Raw genomic sequence first — 20,760 nt, 5'->3', positions numbered from 1 at the left:
TGGGGAGGAGGGGGCTCAGGCCTGAGGACTGGGCACGTGTCAGCTTCTGCCATCAGCACGTGCTTGTTATGTGTCTCCGAGCCACACCCACAGTGGCCCCAAGCTAGTCAGGTTTGTGGGACACAAGAACCTCAGCCGCCCTCCCCCATTTCTTTCCTACTTCCCACCAACCAGGACTGGGGCACCCCAGACTTAGAGACAGATGGGGAAAGGAGCCCAGTGTTTGCTGCTCCTACTTCCTGTGCGTTCTCAGGACCCCAGGCAGGCGGGCCCATGGGCAGTGAGGCAGCTGGGGCTGGAGGGAAAGGGGCAGGTTTAAAACATATAAATCTATTCATCAATACGCTCCGTGTGGTTTACCAGGCTCTGCCTCTAAGGTACCGCTAGGTCTCCTGAGGGGGCAGCTCCACGTAGGGATGTTAATCGAAGGAAGGGGCGGAGGGTGGGTTCAGATCTCTGCCTGGTGTTGGCTGCATTTCCTCCAGATTTCCTCCTTAGGGATTTCTTTGCTTGGAGCTTAGGGCCCTCCCACAGAGCTGTAGTGTGGCTCCCCCAACACAGAACTATCACAGTGGCCTCCATGAGCAAGTCCCGTCTGTCCTACAGGACCCAGATCAAAGTGCCTCTCTCCCATGAAGCCTCCAGCATCGGGTGGACGTGTCCCCACCAGGCTTCAGGATGGGCAGGGATTGCTGGAGGCGTGGGTTGTGACACCCATAGAGAGAGTTCTGCACCCAGCAGGAGCTCTAGAAACACGAAATAAACTAGCTTTTCCTATTTGTTCCGCCCAGAGCTGGTTAACTCCCAGGCCAGAGTCTTGGGCTAGCAACACAGACCAAAGGCACAAAGAATCCCAGAGATCTATTAGCTTTGCACAGAGAAAACCCATCCTCCAATCCATACCCACCAGCAAGAGAGGCTAGAGGCCTGGCCCTGACCCCTTCCCCGCTTCACACATCAACAGAAAACTGGAGGACAGCCTGCAACATCCTACCAGGGCACCAAGGTGCCACTGCAGGTGTCCACAGAGCCATTTCACCCCCAGGGACCTCACTAGACAGAATTAGCCTTCACCAGGCCCTCTGGAGGGTGACCAGCCCTGGCCAGCTCACCTAGGTTTATGACTGTCACCCTGGTGTGATGACAAGCACATCCCCTCTACAGGTGTTGCGGTTTTAACTATCAAGACTGTGATCACCCTACTTAAACCCCGCATTTGTTGGTGGGCATAGGAGGGGCGCAGATGCTGCTTGAACGGATAAGCGATGGAAGCCAGCTGGGCAGAAACGTCCATGTCACACTGTGGACCTGAGGAGAAGGGCCCTCCGAGGCCAGTTCCCGAGTCCAGCCTTGGTGACTGCTTGTTGGACAGATGAGTGAGCGGGGATGGGCGGGGAGGAGTGGTTCTTGGTGTGGGAGGAAACTGTCCCCAGCCTCTGCTGTGAATACAGCAAAGTAATTAATTGTGCCTCTTAATTAGTTCTGCAGGACACAGAGCAGGTCTCCTCTGCTCACCGAGGCCCAGTCCTGATAAACAAGCCAGCGTCAGGGATTCCCACCAAGGCCCCTCTGCCCAAGAAGGCAGAGCAACTCAGCCACAGCGGTTCCTCCTCACCCCGTCCTGGTTCCCCGTTCTCTAGGGACCGCTGCTGGGGTTCAGGGAGCAGGCCTGCTGCTGTCTCCCTTCCTCCTCCTTCCAGTTCCACCCAAACACCTTGTCCTTTCGGGGCTTTTCCAAAGTGTGCACTACAGAGTCTATGCCTCAAGGCCCTAAGCAAAGGACACCCCCAGCTGTGTCTCAAAAGGCATCTCTGCCTCGGCTTGCAACAGATGCCAGGCTGCCCCCCACACCCTCAGCACCGCAGACTCGGATGTTAGGCCTTTGCAGCTGGACGCAGGAGGAAGCTGCCCAGAAATGATGGGTTCTTTTCCTTAGAAAAATATAAGTGTATAAGATGTAAAAATACAGCCTATTCAATAGTGCATGAAACTTCTACAGATTCCTCAAAGGAACCACGGATCCAGGTTTAAGAGCACCTGCCCTCAGGGTAAAATTAAACTGCTCTAATTTAGCTAAGTTTTCCCTAATTGGTGGTGCTCAAGCCTGCCTGTTAGAAGCAATGGGCCCTTTAAGCCTCTGGGTTTCTGAGCCCGCTCCAGACCTCCTGAAACACAACGCGAGGTAGGAACTCGCCCTTCTAACAGCTCTACAAGCGGACCTCACACAGGGGGACCCTGGAAGCCACCAGCACGCAAGGCTCTTCGACTGCTGCTTGCTGTGTCCCCCATGGTGCCCACCACCCACTGCAATGGGAGAGCTGGGCCATGCTCTCCTTGATGGCCATTCACCTACTGGACAGAAGGCTGGGTCTGGGAATGGCTTTAAGGCAGGACTGTGTCTGTCCCAGCCCAGAATTCTGAGTACCTGGGAAATATCAGGGTTCCAAGACATTTCATTTGGACAAAGGATTCCAAAAGCATGGATCCGAAGACCACTGAAGCACACAGCCTTAGTCCCTGAGACGCTGCTCTCTTCATGCATAGGGGTAGGAAGTCGTTTTCTAAGTGAGGGGCCTTCTCCAGAAGTTCCATGGGATCAAACAAGACCAGTCATGAGTTTTTGCACTTAGTTAAGACCAGGTGCATCAGGATGGTAGTCCCATTCTGAACATCGAGGGAAGGTGGAGTTGATGGCCTGGACATAGCATGTGAGAGAAGACGGGCCAAGACTGGCACCCAGGAGCTGTCACTAACCGAGAGGACAGCTAAAGAGAGTGGACCAGCTCACATGCTTGCTTCAGAATCCTTTCCAGAAAAATGGAAGTTCTGCTTTCAGTTTTAAAAAGAACATTAATAAAAATTTTTTAAAGCCTGTTGGTGTTTTTTCCCCTTTCCCACAGTCTCATTTTGCTTAATCTCACTATCAATTAGCTCGCACTCAGATGCAGAACAGGGGGTTGCGATGAGCCAAAAAAGGCTTTAATTAGAGCAAGTGGGTTTAGTTAGCACAACTGCTGTGGCACTAATTGTTGTGACTGAGTTTTAAGACCTAATGAAGGCAGACACTGGCTGGGAAAATTCTATGCGATCATGTCTGCACCAAGTCCTGACCTAGAAGAGGAGAGAGCGAGCTTTGGCTCCAGAAGAGAGGGCTTTCTTCCCAGCACCAAGCTCATGAAACTTTCATTAGGTTCAGACTCAGGCCGTGGCCTGCACCCAAGTCATGGAGGGTTAGAGCAGGGCTACCACAGAGATTCTGGGACTGGAACCTACTCTGTTTCCAGCATGGAGCTCCCAAGTCCCTGTGCACTTCAGCTGCAGCCGCCCCGTCCAACGGGATCAAGGCTGGTCCGACCACCCCAGGAAACTAAAATCCCACTGCTCACTCCCCCGCCTTCACACCTGTCTGTCTAGTTGCCTCACTAAACACAAGGTTCGTATAATTCATACTCTCAAAGGGAAACCCCTTTCCGGAGAGCAGTGGGTCCAGCATTTGCATAACGTAGGCGTTCCCAATGGCACGAGGGTGGGAAACACTGAAAGGAACACAACCTCCTCTGAGGGAGCTCCTCCAGCTCATGACATCATCCCGTCGCCAGGCTCAGGCTCCCAGAGCAAAGGGCCAGTTCACACCTGTGGATTTAAACGGTGCCCTTTCTCCTTGAAATTGCACAGGACATGGAGTGACGCCTCCTTACCCCGCATCCAGGCTGTGGCTCTGCAACATCCCCTCTGGCCGTTGTCCAGTGGCCTTGGATTTAAAGATACACACACACACACATCCCAAGCTGGAAGTGGCTCGCCAGTCAGCCTTGTTCACTTAACAGAGCCAGTCAGCCCACTGGGCCCCACGCAGGTCCTACACCTCTGATGGTGGTTTTTTCTTTTCTTTTTAACTGAGGACTTAAAGTTTCTGTCATGGTAAAGGACGGTCCCCTTCAGGTTATACTGACTGCCCAGGGAACACTACCTAGGGTGTCAGAGCCCAATTCACGTGTGGACGTGTCTGTCTCCAGCATCTATCATTTAACTGTGATAGTACCTCACCCACAGGAAGTGACACTGAGCAGTAAAACGCAAATGGCTGCAGATTCCTAACCCAGCTATTAACAAGTGCAGGGGAGCCAGGCAAGGGCAGGAGCCTCCCTCTCCACCAGCTCCGACGGAAGCTCCAGGGAGCGAGAGAAGACGTATGACTCAGCTGTTTCATGGACAGATGGACTAAACATTGAAATCATTCCATTCAACTACCTTCAGAAAAAGAAACGCACCCTCAAGGAGGGGAAGAAGGACCGAGTGACTCAGGCGATAACTCAGCTCTCCCCTCTCCAAGCAAGGGCCTTTCCTCACAGTTCCTTCTGTAACGCAGCTCTGCACAGGTCCCTGCCTGGCCGGATGGACCGCTGACTCAACGCCCAGACACATGGTTTCACAAATATAACTCTAGGTATCAAAGCAAATAGGAATGCTCTGCAAGGGCCTTGTGGTGCCAAGTGCTTTGGGTAACTGCCCCAAATGGGCTAATGCTGAGCAGTAAACAGGAGATAGAAGCAGCAAGATGAGCAAGGGCCGGATCAGAGCGAGCGAGAGGACGGAAGCCGGGCACATGGAGATGGAAAGTATCCGTCCTGCTGCCTAGCAGTGGCCTGTGAACAGCCTGACCCCTTCTCCCTGGTCCTCTTTGGGGTTAGCCACACCCTCCTCCCCTCCTTAAGGAGAGGTCAGCAGACACAGCTTCTCTTAAAACAGTCATGGCTGATAAAATGAAGCCTTCCTAGCCTGGCTGAGAATCTGCTTTGGCCAACTCCAAGGCGTGGGACAAGAAGGAAAGGTCCAGAGCTATAGGGCAAGCTTACAATAGAAGTTAGCACGTCCTGATAGCAAGAAACAGCTTAAGCTTTTTAAGCCTTGCAATAGGGTACAGAGGATGGCTTGGGTGCAGTTGGGACAGTGACAAGGACAGGGAAAGTCAGTACCAGGAGCTCCATCCCTTACACACCTACCGGAAGCCACAAAGCCAGCTCCAAGACTCCACAATAGCGATTCAGTGACTCTCAGCTCCGGGTCAGGCATGTTGACAGTGAGAGATCAGGCTGCCCCTGCGTGTGAGACGGTGAGTGTCCACAGCTGTCGGAGTGATGTCCTCACTCACAGAGGCTGGTAACCCGGAGCACCTTTCTTTCTAAAGAAAAGGTTCCTTAGATCCTTCAAGGCACTTTCTCAAGTCACCTTCATCCCTATATAACCATGTACTTTCAACTTGGTTCAAAATTGCTCCTGCCCCTGCTAGCGAAGTGAACCTGAGAAGGCGTGGTTTCCTTTCCTTTCCTGTAATAGGACAATTATGACACTTCAATTACTGTAAGGATTAAAAGAGATGACCACCTAGGAACCCTCTTAGAACACAGCCTGGTACATGGTAGGCACCCAACAAACAGCCTTTCTCCCTGGAAACACCAAGGTACAGTCTCAGCGAAGTCCCTGGGGAAACAGCAGACCAGGCTCGTGGGGCACAGGAGAGGAATTCATTCACCCAACACTACGCAACAGAAGCAGGATGTAAGCTTGGAGTTCATGAGGGCTCATTTATGGTCATCTCAGTAGAGCAATACAAAAACAACGCCCTCTAAACTCATCTTTCCTGGACACTTTGGTGTTGACAACTTGACCCCTATTGTCAGAAGACACCCCTCATTCAACAGACCTTCCCCCACTCTGGGGGTTCAGGCTCTTTAGGGCTTGAGCAGAGACATCCGCTATGGCATGTTTCTCCTAACGTGTTTTCCAAACAACTTATCTATCATCTGTCTATCTATCTATCTATCACCTATCATCTATCTATCTATCTATCTATCTATCTATCTATCTATCTATCTATCTATCTATCTATCTATCATCTATCAGTTCATCTATCATGTGTGTGTGTGTGTGTGTGTGTATATATAAATATATACATGGTTTTTTAAATCCTCAACTGAGGGTATTTTTTCCATTGCTTTTCAGAGAGAGTGGAAGGGAGCGAGAGAGAGAAACTTCGTGAGAGAGACACATCGACTGATTGCCTCCTGCATGAGCCCAGACTGGGGCCAGGGATCGAGCCTGCAACTGAGGCATGTGCCCTTGGCAGGCATCAAATCTGGCACCCCTCAGTCTGAAGGCTGATGCTCTAACCACTGAGAAAACCTGGCTAGGGCTCCAAATAATATCGATGCCCAGGTCCCAGCCAGGAGACACTCATTAAACTGGGTTGAAGGGCACAGACATGAGTATTTCTGTAAAGCTCTAACATGCAGCCAGGATTAGAACCACTGCCCTGGCACCGTTTACTGCTGCAACAGGTTTAAAAAGGTGTGTCCTTGGATCTGCAGGGAAGATACCCATCAAGCTGGGAGAACAGCCTGTCACCAGCAGGAGGGCAGAGCCACAGGCTGCTTCTCAGGCAATTCGGGCCCAAGCTCCCAAATTATATCCCAGCTTCCGGAAAAGACATTAATTCCATCCACATGGTCTCAACACAATTACTGCTTAGAGGGAGCACAATTACCAAGAATTACTGAAGAGGCAACAAGAGGTGAGTTTTGAGGCGCAGCAAAATTATTCATCTATTCACCCACTGCATCTTCGACTAAATTTTTGTGGTGTTGGCCAAATGCCAAAAAACTAAAACAAAAAAACCTGCCTTAAACAGACACCATCAGCAAAAACACTGGTCAAGGCTCCTTAATAGGAGCAAGGCTATCAAAATCTCACCCCACCCCACTCAGGAGACAGGTAACAGTCTTCCCTGGTGATAGGCTAATTGAAATGCAGCGGCATCCAGAGATGATTTGGGTTTATTTCCAAGGCATCTGGTTCTCTTATGAATAGACTCCACTGGCTAAGACAGTCATTGCCATTACCCTAAGTTTATGCTGGTTAAAGGAACAGTAAATGAAGGCCTAGAATGAATCTATGTCGTGATTTACTGAACAAAAACTTTCACAAGTCGTCATCGCCAAGAACATGGACGTCTGACATCTCTGGTACGATCTCATGCAATGAGTAAGGTCACTTCTAGGCAATGAATTCCTTTTCTGAGCCATCCATCGACATGCAGTATTTCACTATAATGAGCTGTGAGGTGACATTAAGGCTCTTGTCTCCTGCAGAAATCAGGCACAGACAGACCACTTCTCTAGACATAACTCAGGAGTATTTGACTGGGAGGGAATCAATGGGGACAAAAAAGGGGACATCAGTAATACTTTCAACAATAAAGATAAACTTAAAAAAAAAAAGTCAACAATAAAAAAGAGCATTTGACTGAATGTCCTGAATTCCAATCCAAGGTAAGTTTTAAAGAAACCAGTGTTCTTATATATATTCCACGAACACCAGCTAGAATCTGAGCCTTCCTCATCACTATTTGTGGGGGGAGAGATTTCAGTAGTAATTTCTCTGAGACAGTGCTATTTATCTGGCTCTTATTGAGCTAGTCCAGTGATACATCAGATTCATAAATAATAAAAAAGGCTTCACAGGGCATCAAGCTAGAAAGACCTTGGCTTTATTTAAATACACATTGGGCTTGAATAAAAGAGGTGTGTGCGCGTACATGTGTATACAACTCACGTACAGAGCCTCTTTGTTTAGAAAACAGCTCTTTACCTGCCTGTACTAAGAAGTGAGCCTACACAGCACAGACAGAACCAGACAGCTCTGCTGCTGGCCCATCCTTCCCCACTCAGGTGATCAATCACTTTACGGACAGTGGCGTTCTCGGGAGAAATCGCGCAGTATCCCTGGAGGAGGCACAGACGAAGGGAGGGCTTGCGGATTTAATATCCAGCATCTAACTCAGGAAAAATCTATTTGCCAATGAAAAGTGAAGAGAGCTTTGGCTCCAATCCCTTTATAATCCAAAGTAGGCAAATCCCACTACATATTTAATATATCTTTTCCTATTAGTGAGTGAGCTCATCACAATGTCTGAGGTGGTGGTGGTGACTGACTAGGGAGGCACTGGCTGTAAAAAGGAGAAAATGAATGAGAGGAAGACATCTCTTCCGTGGGGGAATTTGGCTACAAATTCCTTGTAGCCACGGTAAGAGCTACAAGGAATTTGCGGTAAAGGGAATTCCCTAGAAAATGAAAGCTCAAATGTATTAAAATCGAGTTCCTTCTTGTAATGAATGCTTTAAAAAGCACCAAGCAGAAGAGAAATTAGTTTCAGTATAAGACTCTTCCCCAAGAGGTTTGTTCAGAAATTCACAACTCACCTGCCTGCAGACTGAATGCTTGCTGGGCAGTGCTGCGGTGGGCGTCGCCGGAGATGAGACGCAAGGAGAGCGGCTCTGGGGATTCTCCACCTCCATGTCTCTTCGTACCCAAGACAAAGGCCAACATTCCGGTCACCCCTCCCCTCCCTATACTGTGAGACAGGAAGCCGGGACACTAGGCAAGGTCTTAACTCTGCCAATAAAGAGCTGTTCAAATTCACCCATCCTGGAATTTTTTCCTAACAAATAAGCCCATGTGCTGAGTGTTCCATACAAAAATATAATAAGAGTGCAGCTCCTCAGAAAACTACTTGGCTAGAATGAAGGCACCGTGGTGGCTGAGAATCGCCAAGTTAGATAAGACAGGTGGGGCTCCTGCAGCATTAGGGGTTCAGTGGTTTCCAGGGCTACTTGGGAAGCTAAGTTCAAGTACATGTCCTGCCCATGTACCACCCCCTGGAGACTAAAGAGCAAAGATCTCTGTCCACAGAACATTCTGGTGGCTGCCCTTACATCCCCCACCAGAACGCCTCCTCCTCCTGCTCTCTGCACCTGGGCCTCCCCACAATGCCATCCTCAGCTGTGTCCTCAGCACAATACATCACTTTCTCAGAAAAAATAAGTAGAAAGGCGATCTATAGAAACAGAAAAAACATACAGTCGCTTGGCACTGGGGCTGGAATGTGGAGTGAGCTAAACGCACAGATTTCTTTTTGGAGCGAAGGGAATGTTCTAAAATCGGATTGTGGTGGCGGTTGAACAACTCCGTAAATCTACTAAACGTTACTGAATTACTTCACATGGCTGAATCTTATGGTATGTAAATTATACCCCAATAAAGCTGCTAATTATAAAAATGTATCAGCTGTGTTTAACAGAAAGCTGAGTGTGTGACCCAAAGGTGGGAGAAACAGCTTTGCTGAGAATGCGGAAACAGGAGCACATGGATGACAAGTTTGTTCGGAATTCCTCCAACTTTAATTGGGTAAAATCAGGCAGCCCCTGAGGATAAAATGCAGTCCCTGGGAGCAATCGCAATGCTGTTTTTTTGTAAAGTGGACATGAACACGGTAAGAGTTATTTTTTTATTAGCGCAAGTGGTCAAAAGTTACTGAAATTGTCCTCATTCCTCGATTGTCTCTTTTTTACCGGTTTCTTGCCCTTCAAAGAGAGGATACCTGGTCTCCACATCGGCCCACATGATGCTGCCATTGGCCAGATCACGGACTACATTGGGCAGTTCAGAGACCTGGGATAAAAGGAAAGAGAAGTCCAAGAGTCAGCCAACTTGATTAGATTGTCAAAAAGGATTCACCCCGAATTCAGGAACCCTTAGAGCCAAACCACTGTTTAAATAATGACAGGATCCCTCTACAAACTGATCCCCAGAGAATGTTTCTTGTCCATCCCTCTACATTCCCCTCATTTATCATACACACCTCCCTCCCAGACCTGGGTTCCTGCTCTTCTTCCAGCCGAATGCCTGCCAAACCCCCGAAAACCCAATTCTCCCACACAGCCCTTTCTAATTATTCCAAGTCTCTGTGTCACGTGCAGTTACTTCACGTGTGCTAAATTTAACTTTTAGAACAGGGGTAACTCAGGTAACGTGAGTGCGGGAGCCAGGGGACACTCGTACACTGGAGAGCCCCAGCTAAGGGGGCAGGCTTAGTCCCAATTGTAACCAACACTGGCCACCACACAGCAGCAGGTCTCAAACCTGAGCAGCAGGACCACTGGAAGATCTTGATAGAATAGTTCTGCCCCTTCTTCCTCTCCCCCCCCAACCCCACCCCAGCTTCTGATTCAGTAGGTCTGGGGCAGAGATTCTGCTTATCGCACAAGCTCCCAGGTTATGTGGATGCTGCTGGCCCAGAGACTACCTTTGAGAACCACTGAGAGATGGGAATGTAGGTCCAGAGGAATCAGATCTGGTTTTGTAAAAAGCCAAGCCAGAAATCTGTGACTTCTGAACTAGACTGTAAACTCCTTTGGAGAAGCAGTCTTTACCTCTATTTCTCCTATGACTAACTCTCTGTACCAAGCTGAGCAATTACCAGGCACTTTAAATAAAAACCAGCTCAAGATTAATAAATTAGGAGGCTGTCAATTAAAGTGGCCCCCCCTCTCCTTTCCCTTCTGTACTTTTTCTGTCTCCATTATTCCATTCTCATTAAGTAAATTACTAAAACATATGCACTGTTTCAAATGGATTAACATGGAGAAGTTTATACATACACATGCATACATTTATACTGAAATGTAAAGATTAAAAAATCTAAGTCCCTCAAAGCCTGCCAATAAAACTATGGCAACAACTGCTTGGGGTCCTATTTCTCCTGTCCAAATAAACTAACAGGTATAAAAGCAAACTGCCAGAGAATGAGCCCAGAGTGATCCAAGTGGCCATAAAATATTAGAGAAGTGTTAATGGATATTTTCATAATGAAACCAAGGGGACTTGGCAATCTGTGCTCTAAGCCTATGATTAAAATTAAAAAGAAAAAAAAGGAGAGCATAAATACATCAACACCCAGCTCAAATGGGAAGGAACCAGCACATTTCTACAACTACAAAGGCCAAGGGAAAAGGCACCTCTGCTCGAATCTGCCGCATGGAGTCCCGGTCCCGCAGAGTTGCAGTGTGTGGGGTCTTGTTCACGGTATCGAAGTCGATGGTGATGCCAAAAGCCACACCAATCTCATCAGTCCTGGCATAGCGTCTTCCAATGGACCCAGAGGAATCGTCGACTTTGTGGGAGACGCCATTCTTGGTCAGGGCTTCCGCTAGCCAAAATAAATAAAGTAAATTCAAAATAAAATCATGGAGAGTCCCAGTGTCATCTAAATGTTGTCTTACAAGTTGAGGAAACTTATAAAAGGAACTGAGACAGGAGAGTAATAAGTTACAGTTCCAAGAGAAAGAAAATTCACCAAAGTTTAGTAAGTCCCTTGCTGGAGCCCAACCCCTTACTCAGCTGCAGGGGAGTATCAGACCAACAGCCAAGGCTAGAGGCTGGTTCTGACTCCACCACCTCACCTGCATGACCCCGAGCTGCTCACTGAACATTCCTGTTTCCCAAGCCTGAAATAAATGAGCTACTCCAGGTGACCACAAGGCTCCTTGTTGGTGCTGTGGGTTCAGGGGCTGGAGATCCACTAGGGACTCCCATGAAGTGAGCAGAACACCAAGGTCAACAAGAGAAGCTAGGCTGCTTTCAATCTGACTACTGGGTCCCACCTCGACTCATTTCTATGCTAGGAGAAGACATCCTGAGCAAGCACACTCACTCTTAGAAATAAGAGCAGAGGGCTAAAATCACTTCGATTTTATTTAAAAACAAAACACATTTCCTAAAGTTCAGTCTACTTGACTGTGTTTCCATGAAGATCGCTCAGTTGGATTTGCTTACATAATTCCCTGACAAATGGCATGAACTCCTGGTTTTGGCTCAGTGGAAGGACGGAACATTTGAATGGAGCAACCACGGCAGGGAAACTGAAGAACTGGATGAAAGAGAGAAATACCAACATGTGAGTTAATAAAAATCTAATTGCTAATGTCCAAATTTCACTATCAAAACAGCAGAACACACACTAGGAAAACTGGCATGACAAAAAGAGAAAAAGGCGGCTAACCAGAACCAGAAAGGTCTGCTTTTTAGCTCTGAATTCAGACCAACTCAGTTGAGCTCTCTCTCTGGACCTTAGTTTCTCATCTGAAAAGAAGGTCTCTACCGCCTGCTCTGCGTGCTCACAGGTCTGCTGTAAACCTTAGGTGATTGGAAAGCACTCTCAAAGCCGCCACAGAAGATGCCAATTTTTGGGTACCCTATAAAATCCCTCACAGCCTTCTCTCTTTCTGTGGAAATTCCTATAGAACCTCCCTCCGATCACCCAATAGTAAGTGGGAGTGGCCCTGAAACAAAACTCTGCTCTGTCCTTGAAGAATTCCAGCACCGCAGACAAACCTATGGGCCTTAGTGTCTGAGTAAAGCCAGCAAGTTTAATTAGCTCACAAGTGTATGTCCAAAAGAAATAATATAAAACAAACAAACAACAAAAAACTGTTTGTGCACTTCAACCAAAAAGTACAGTCCTCTAAAACTGCTCCTGAAACAGGCTTCGGAGTGACTCGGAAATAAACGAAAGTGAGGATGTTCTCTGGAAGGCAAACTTGCTGCTGTCTGGGGTTGAAAACGAGTTCTTAAATAATATTTATACCAAGGGTTTGCTTGCAGGCGAGAATATGAAACTCAGAATGAACAGGTCCCATAAAAATAATAAATGACACGAGTTCCAGGTTAGCTCACCCCCAAGACCTAATCAACTTCCGCTGGGAGTAAATCCTGGGCTCCAGCGGTGCAGCTGCCAGAGTCACACACTCAAAATCCTACTTCTCACCTCCATCTGTGATAATTATATGTGAGAGGGAAATGGGGACCTGCCTTCATGGAAAAAAATTTTTTAAAATCTTACTGACAATGTTTTTATACCAAATTCACAGGGAAATGGATTTAGGAACTAATGTACTAATAACTTAAAAACATTTTTGGCTTCCCACAGTCTAATCAAATTTCTATTCGTGACTAAAATCTTCAATTCATTAAACACTGTCACTAATTTACTCTGGCTTAGCCCTTACACAACTTCTACCAGAACTCTAGTTTTATCGATATTGTTAGATTCAAATGAACAGCTAAAAGATCTTTTAAAACCTGTTGAAAAAAACACAGAAAAGCTTGAAGCAAACTTGGCATCTAAGAAGAACACATTCAGCTATGAATGCCATAACTCTGAGAAGAGCCAGCCTGTGCCTGCCTGCCTGGTGTCCAGCACAGGTCCTCACTCTGCTGAATGAATGAAAAGCTGCTCCTTAAATGTCAGGAAGTGAAGGTGCAACTTTAGAGCAGAGAATAAAATAGCAAACTTATTAGCTACCTACTACAACAGTAAGGATGCCAGACTGCAAAATACTGGCACTGATTGCTCATTGGTCCATTCTTTAGGGTTAAGTGTTCCAGAAAGAGCTGCAGAGTTATGTCCACCACAACACACACACTTGGCTTTAGAGTGCATGGTCGTGCGGATGAGAATGCTCCTTCTAGTTAATCTAACATACACAGCCCCTCTTCTCTAGCCATTCTTCCTCTGAATTTCTCTTATAAATTAAGGAGTATCATTTCCGCAGGCAGAGGCGAGGTGAGAAAGGTGAAGGAAGGCAAAATGGAGATAAAGTGGCGGACATGAGGCAGTAATTCAGAAGCACCAGAGCCAAAAGGAAACTTATGCAGTTAACAGACTTCTTATAAATATTTCCCTTCAGCAATGCTTGAGTGGTAAGGCTATATCACAAACACCAGTGCCCAATTTACGATCTGTCAATCTCCCAGACTGCAATTACCTGGATTCCTATAAAAAAAATACAGATCCCTGGATCTAAGACTTAGTAAATCTAGTTCCCTGAACTAGAACCTAAGAATCTGTCTTTACCCCTAAAGTACCCCAGACAATTTTATGCCATTTAAGATTCCCCTAAATGCGTTACCAGTGCAGATATGTGGTTCTTTTGGTTGGGCCAAATTCTATAGGCCATCCCTTCCTTTCCAATTTTCTAACAATATGAGTATATCCAAAAACTATCATTCCTTCCAACATAGACAGTTCCCCCAAAGTGGTAAATTCTATCTCTGGATAGAGAACACCAATAACTAAACCACTGGCACTGAGAAAAACCACACACCCGAAGCTCAAGTGAAGTAACGGTGAGGCAGTGCACTGCTCTGTGGACACTTGACACAAAGATGAGCGAACGGTAACGTCCCTAGTACACGGCAGTGACTAACAACTAATTGATCACTCAGTCTTTAATGCGCTTTAGCAAGTTTCATTTCTGACACTGTAAGGAAGATACCTGTATGGGACAGCTTACCGTTCTCTGTTCGTCTCCCTCGCGCACATGGAATGTATGTTCTAATACCGTATACATGATCCTGCCCAGGCCGAAGGAGGGTTCAATTACATTTGGAACAACTTCTTCCACTGTGCGAGAGAGAGATTCAGTAACATTCTCAACCCCACATAATGCATTTCCTCTAAACAATCCTCATTAGCACTAAAAATATCTCTTCTAGATGAAATTTGATCAATCTTGTACATCAGAATGAAGAAACATTCCCAAGAACTACTCTCGGGTAGGAAACATAAAGCCTTTCAAGAGAAAGTTGGGGTGAAAACAATCTCATCAAATTAAATTCTTTGTTAGAATTTATATGCATATATGCACAACCCAAGGACACGGACAATGGCAGGGAGAGTGACTGGGGAGGGGGAAGGAACGGGGGGGGGGGGGGAAGGGCCAGTGGGGAGAAAAAGGAACATCTGTAATACTGTAAACAAAAGTAAAAATTAAATTCTTTGTTTACAGAGTGTAAAAGTGAAACAAGGAACCCCGGTGTTTCTTCCCCCGGGGGTAAGCTGTGAATAGCGGCTATACTAACTGCCTTGCCTGCACAGAAGTTAGTAAAACTCTAGAGCTTTTGTTAGGATTTTTTTAGAATTAACAATCTACCATGATAGCTGGCAAAATTAACTGAAAGAATTCCTACACACACAAGTATCAAATGGTTTGTTTTGCTTCCTATCTTGCTATCTGAATGAGAAGTCTTTAAGACAGCCAAGTTACTGCTGCTGCATTTCCAAGGTTCTGGGGTCAGGGGCCCCTAAAGAAGAGTGCTCAGGGATCAGCACTCACTCAAAGACATTCATTTACCAGGCACCCCACAGCATTTCCCATGGGGGAGGCTGTAACTGTGGTACACATAGGAAATAGACTCATTAGTACATTTTACTCAGAAAAGAAGCATGGCTAAGCACGTCCAGGTCTAAGGTAACTGACCTTGGAGAGTTTACTTTTCAAGGAAAATGAGGTAATTAGAACTAAAAACTCACATATGTGGGAGAAAAGAGAGGCTATTTCTTTTGTCTATGTGATAAAGTGAGAAAAATGTATTAGAAATACCATCAAGGCATTTTCTGCCCCTCCTTCCCTGGCATCGAGCAGTGGTATAGTACGGCTCAAAGAGATACTGGATGGTGACTAAGAAGCCCCAGACCATGAAGAATCCCCACTTACTGCGACCACTACTCTGACTGCTTCCACAGCTCACTGAAGCCTGGCTACAAAGCAGGCCGGAAATGAGTGGAAAAGCAGGCCTGCTCTCTCCACTGGCAGGAGCTCCCAAATACCCACTACGATCAGCTTCCAGGACCTTTAGTGCAGCCACAATTAACCATGAGTACCCTCCAAAACACTCATTTCCCAATTCATAGAATTTGTTCTGTAAAAAAAATACACCTCCCTGGATTTTAAAAAAGCATGAAAGATCATTAATCTGCCCGGCCAGGCATGGCTCAACAGTTGAGCATTGACCTAGGATCCAGCAGATCGCGGTTTGATTCCCAGTCAGGGCACATGCCCAGGTTGCAGGCTAGATCCCCAGTCGGGGGCATGCAGGAGGCAGCCGATCAATGACAACTTTCTCATCATTGATGTTTCTCTCTCTCTCCCTTCCTCTCTCTGAAATCAATAAAGATATATTTTTTTTAAAAAAAGGATCATTAATCAAAGTGAATTTTAACAATTTCCCCTCCCCCCAAAAAAGCAGAAGGGTTGTGAAATCCCTCTTTTGCTTAGGAAACGAAAGCATTTTCAGGCTATTCTTCATATGCACCTGAGGTAACAGGAGGTATAAAGGTGACTTCACACATTATTCTCGGCAGCAGTGCAATTATGTTTCTTAAAAAGGCCCAAGATAATGCCTTACACGCCGTCATCAAATTTAGGGTTATGGCATTAAAGAATTTATGCTTCCTCTTCAAAGTTTCAGTAAAATGGTTATAATATAAAGTAAAACAAAACAAAACTTTAAAGAGTAATAATATTTTTGGTTTGTTTCTTAATCATTTCTACAAACTTACCATATAGTGTTTTCTGGAATCTCTTCACACTGACCATGTCTCCTGTTAACTGAAATGTCTTCCCTTCAGTTTCAATAGTGAATTCCCTACAAGGAAACATTACATATTAGTGAAAACAGGCATCCCTGTGTCTGAATTCAAAGGAACTTTACAGGCTGCTAAAATGTTTTTTACTTTAAATGTAATACAACTTAGTCAACTCTCCAGATATAATAGCTGAAGCCAAACTTAAATTATTTCATAAGAAACACCAAATTAAATATTATTCTAACAATAGCACCAGTGTTCTGGGAGGCACCCCAAAATATGCCTAGTTTATAAAATTCCATAAGTGCTTTAATGGTCAATTCCTTCGGTTTTGGGATCAAGGTAAAACCAAAAACAATATTTTAAAAATTTAGTTTTAGAATAGTGACAAATTTTCAGAAACAGGCCTGCTCACAAAGACCACTGTTCTCTTTATTGTCCCAACAATTGTAAGAATGACCAGCTTGTCACTGTACAGAAATTAATTTCAAAACTCCCACACTATTTCCAAAATAAACTTTGACATTCATGTTGATGATCAGCTGAAAGTTTAGTTATTGTTTGTCATGTCAATATAAAATATTACCCCCCACACCCCTAAATAACTGACCACAGTATATTCCTATCCTGAGATACACCCATTCCGTTTCAGATTAAAGACTTCATTTTTATAAAGCGCTTAGGAGGCATTTTCTCACATTATGAAGATCAATTTGGATTTCTCACAAGCAGCTCAGTGCTCGGAAAAGAGAGCCCTCCTATGGTTGTCTGACGCTGTATGGCTGTGTTTTGCTAGTTTCTAGTAGTGATAATCTCATGCATCACATCAGTGATTTCCATTTATTCCCTCCCTTTGTACATTCTGTCTGAAGTTTGTGTGTGTGCGTTAAAGATCCCACTACATGGACAGTATCATATATATTCTCTGTGCAAGCACAGTCTAAGTATAGAGTAGGTAATAGTTATTAAAAAGCTGAAATGAGCGAGGAGGAAGCCATTACTTGAGAATTTAAAAAAGGAAACTGTCTTATTTGTGGGTAACAATATCTAACTGGTGATCTATATCCATTTTAATAAGATTTGATGTTGTTTTAACATAAATAGATGTTAATTCTGGGAGACCAGAAATATTTTAAAATTTCCTACTGAAATGGACAATTGTATCCTCAACTTACAGGGATTCCTCTTGCGATGATTCTCTTGACAAATGTGTATCGACATGTAACCACCAAGCTCCAGAGGTTCCCATGTCCCCTACCCCAATCCCCTCCAGCCCCAGTCAACCACTGACGTGCTTCCTATCACTATAAACCAGGCTTGTCGTTCCTAGAGTTTTGCACATAATCTTTTGTGTAAGACTTCTTTCACTTAGCCTAACGTCTGACAGGTGTTGGCAAGCTTTCTGTACAGGCCAGATATAAAACACTCCAAGGGTTTGCAGGCCACATGCAATTCCCTTGTGTCCTTTTCTCAAACAACCCTTTGCAAATGCAAAATTCATCCTTAGCTGGAGGGCTGTACAAAAACAACATGGAAGATGCTTCAAGTGCACTTAAAAAAATGTGTATTCTGATTAGACATTCTCCGACAATAAATTAATGGTGATCTTCGACTTCCTATTGTTTTTTTGTGTACTTGCTCTACCAATTACTGGGAAAGGGGTGAAGAAATCTCCAACTGTAATTGTCTATTTTTCTTTTCAGTTCTGTCAGGTTTGCTTTATGTATTTTGAGGTTGTTTTTAGTTGCATATACATTTAGAAGTCCACTATCTTTTCAAGAAATTAAGAGATGTCATTTTAAAGAAATCAATGAAAACATCATTTATATTTACCTACATCTTTGGCATTTGTAGAGCTCCTAATTTCTTTGGGTGGATCTAAATTTCCACACTTCTGCTTGAAGAACATCCTCTAACATTTTTTGTTGATAGGTCTGCTGACAATGTATTCTCTGAGCTTTTGTCTGTCTGAAAGCATTTTCTCTTCATTTTTGAAGGATATTTTTGCTGCGTCTAAGATTTTTGTCTGTAAGTACTTTAAAAAATTTCATTCTATTGTACTGTGGCTTGCCTAGTGTTTGATGAGAACTGTAATCATTCCTATCTTTGCTCCTTTTTATGTAACCAGCCTTTTCTCACCAGGAGTTTTCTATTCATTACTGATTTCCAGCAATTTGATTCTTATGTGCCTTTATGTGGTTTTCTTTGCTTATTCTGCTCAGGTTGAACTTCGTAAATCCCTGGGTTTATAGTATGCATCAAATTTGGAAAATTTTTCAGCTACTGATGTATCTTCAGATATTTTCACTGTATATACTCCCTGTGATTTGCAATTACATGTTAGACTGCCTCTTATTGTTCCAAAGGACATTTTTTTCTCCCAGTCTCTTTTTCTATGATTCATTTTATTCATTTTAAATAGTTTCTATTGCTACATTGAGTTCAATCTTTTCTTCTGCAATGTTTAATCCACTGTTAACCCCATTCAGTGAGTTTTCAGTTGAGATATTGCCTCTAGATGTTCCATTGGTTCTTTTTCTATATATTTTCACCTCTCACCTTATATGTTCATAAGTTCCCTTATGTCTTTAAGCATATAAAGCATATTTATAACTGTTTTAATATCCTTATATATTTATTCCATCATGTTTGTCATTTCTGGGTATTTCTTTTGACCAATTCTTCCTCATTATATGAGGGTCACATTTTCATGTCTACAAATTTTTATTGTTTGCCAGACACAGTAAATGTTATACTCTTTAGTGCTGGATTTTGTTGTATTTCTTTAAAGATTCTCCTCTACTGTTTTTATATTTATGCTTAAAACAATTACAGAGACTACTCCAAAGTTCAAAAACAGAATACTGACTTGAAGACAGAAATAAGTTTCTAATCCTTCCTCAGTCACTACCTTGGACAAGTCTCCTCCTCTAAGAAAGTTATTGGGGGGGAAAAAGTCTTTATAGTCCATTTCAAATCTATTTCCAGCTATAGTATCTAAATCTCAGCAAGCCCAGTATTTTAAATGTAGCCAAGAGATAGTACTTACCTGCAAAGAATTTCTGAAGATACTAATCTCACCCTAATTTCAGAACCTGGCAGAAAAACCATATTTGACTGGAGCCCATGTAAAAGTACACATCTTAAATCTTACCCTTTTTCACTCAGTAGTTTCTCCATTTCTGTAATGTAACACTCATCACAAATGGCAAGGTACTCCATTACCAGCTTTGCATCCTTCTTATACGCCTTACCAATTGCTCCCTTATTGGGTTCAAACTGAACAACATTGACTGTTTTGTATGAAGTAGTCAAGGAATCCAAAAATGCAGAACTACCTCAGAATTTCGGGAAATGATCTTGAGAACCACAAAAACATTCAAAATAAGTAAAAACCATCATTTTTTTTCCAAGTTACAGAAAGATAAAGGGATTTATTATCTAATCAGCAATACAACCCCATACATAGCATAATAACTTCTGATAATAATTTATTCATTTCTAAAAGATTCCAACACCGCTGGCCTAGCCCTAAAATCAGCTCACAACTTCACTGTCTGGTAAAGGAAAGAAATGTCCACTGTGCTGATTAACATAACAAGTGAGCTAAATTATCATTTTATCTATCATAAAATGGCAACTCATCTTTTAACAGAGAAAGTATTCACCAGGTACTCTTAAGGTAAAGAGTATGGAGATAGGTGCAGGTGCGGAGAAATGCATTTTAAAAACGGCTGACAAAAATTGGTCCATACCCTGAAAGAAATTTAGAGCATATTCGTGAAAATACCTCTTTTTAAGAACCAAATATTGAGTTGGCATATGTCAGATTATAAGTAGAGAGAACAGGAAAGGAGCAGTGATGGGTGAAATAATAGGTTTCATTAACTGTCACCTCAATATCCAACATTCCAGTTTACCCACAGAACAAGGTACAGACCTGCACTTATCTACTTCCAAGATGTTCGTTCACACATTAGTACTGAGTTGAGAAGTAACTAGAAAGGATATGGGCTCTTTCAGGGGCTTCTCCGCTACAAGTGGGACTTTGGTGGCTCGCGCGTGACAAGAAAGGTCATAACAGGACCGATCAGCACATCCGACAATCTCAATCCAGCCCTAAGAAGACAGGATAGATAAAAATGTTCGTTCCTTACATTAGGGTCATTCACAAATGTACGCAGATTATAACTAATCCTTTCATACACTCAGGGACAGCTCAATTACAGAATCTCCACTCCACTTTTACAAGTGTTTGAAATGGGGATAGTTTTACATGTGAGGCAGCTAACAGCCTTTCCACACGTACACAAAGCAGTCTTCTTACTTCCTGGACAGGTTTATTTTGCCACACTGAATGTGGGCAAAACTAACAAATTCTAGGATTTAACTGTGGAAATAAAATGTGAAACAAGAAAAACCGCCGGTTTGTTTCAAATTTGTGAGCAGGGTTCAAAATAAATCTGGCAGAAACCACTATGCTCTTTCGATGAAGT

General features: G+C 44.2%; 1 protein-coding gene across 1 annotated transcript in view; it reads right to left on the bottom strand.

The window, feature by feature from the left end:
* Positions 1 to 9,213: 9,213 nt before the first annotated feature.
* Positions 9,214 to 20,760, bottom strand: part of GARS1 (glycyl-tRNA synthetase 1) — a 32,956-nt gene continuing 21,409 nt past the window's right edge. Inside the window, exons 11-17 of the mRNA XM_087821243.1 lie at positions 20,248 to 20,383; positions 19,419 to 19,557; positions 16,238 to 16,323; positions 14,190 to 14,299; positions 11,671 to 11,764; positions 10,854 to 11,044; positions 9,214 to 9,507 (exon numbers count right to left, since the gene is read on the bottom strand). Coding sequence (XP_087677369.1) covers positions 9,382 to 9,507; positions 10,854 to 11,044; positions 11,671 to 11,764; positions 14,190 to 14,299; positions 16,238 to 16,323; positions 19,419 to 19,557; positions 20,248 to 20,383 — 882 coding nt within the window. The 3' untranslated portion in view covers positions 9,214 to 9,381. The remainder of the gene's footprint in view (positions 9,508 to 10,853; positions 11,045 to 11,670; positions 11,765 to 14,189; positions 14,300 to 16,237; positions 16,324 to 19,418; positions 19,558 to 20,247; positions 20,384 to 20,760) is intronic.

Source organism: Miniopterus natalensis, chromosome 10, assembly GCF_054644295.1.
Source record: "Miniopterus natalensis isolate mMinNat1 chromosome 10, mMinNat1.hap1, whole genome shotgun sequence".
Classification (NCBI taxonomy): domain Eukaryota; kingdom Metazoa; phylum Chordata; class Mammalia; order Chiroptera; family Miniopteridae; genus Miniopterus; species Miniopterus natalensis.
Note: the sequence above shows the minus strand (reverse complement) of the source record. Positions and strands in the feature narration are given on the sequence as shown.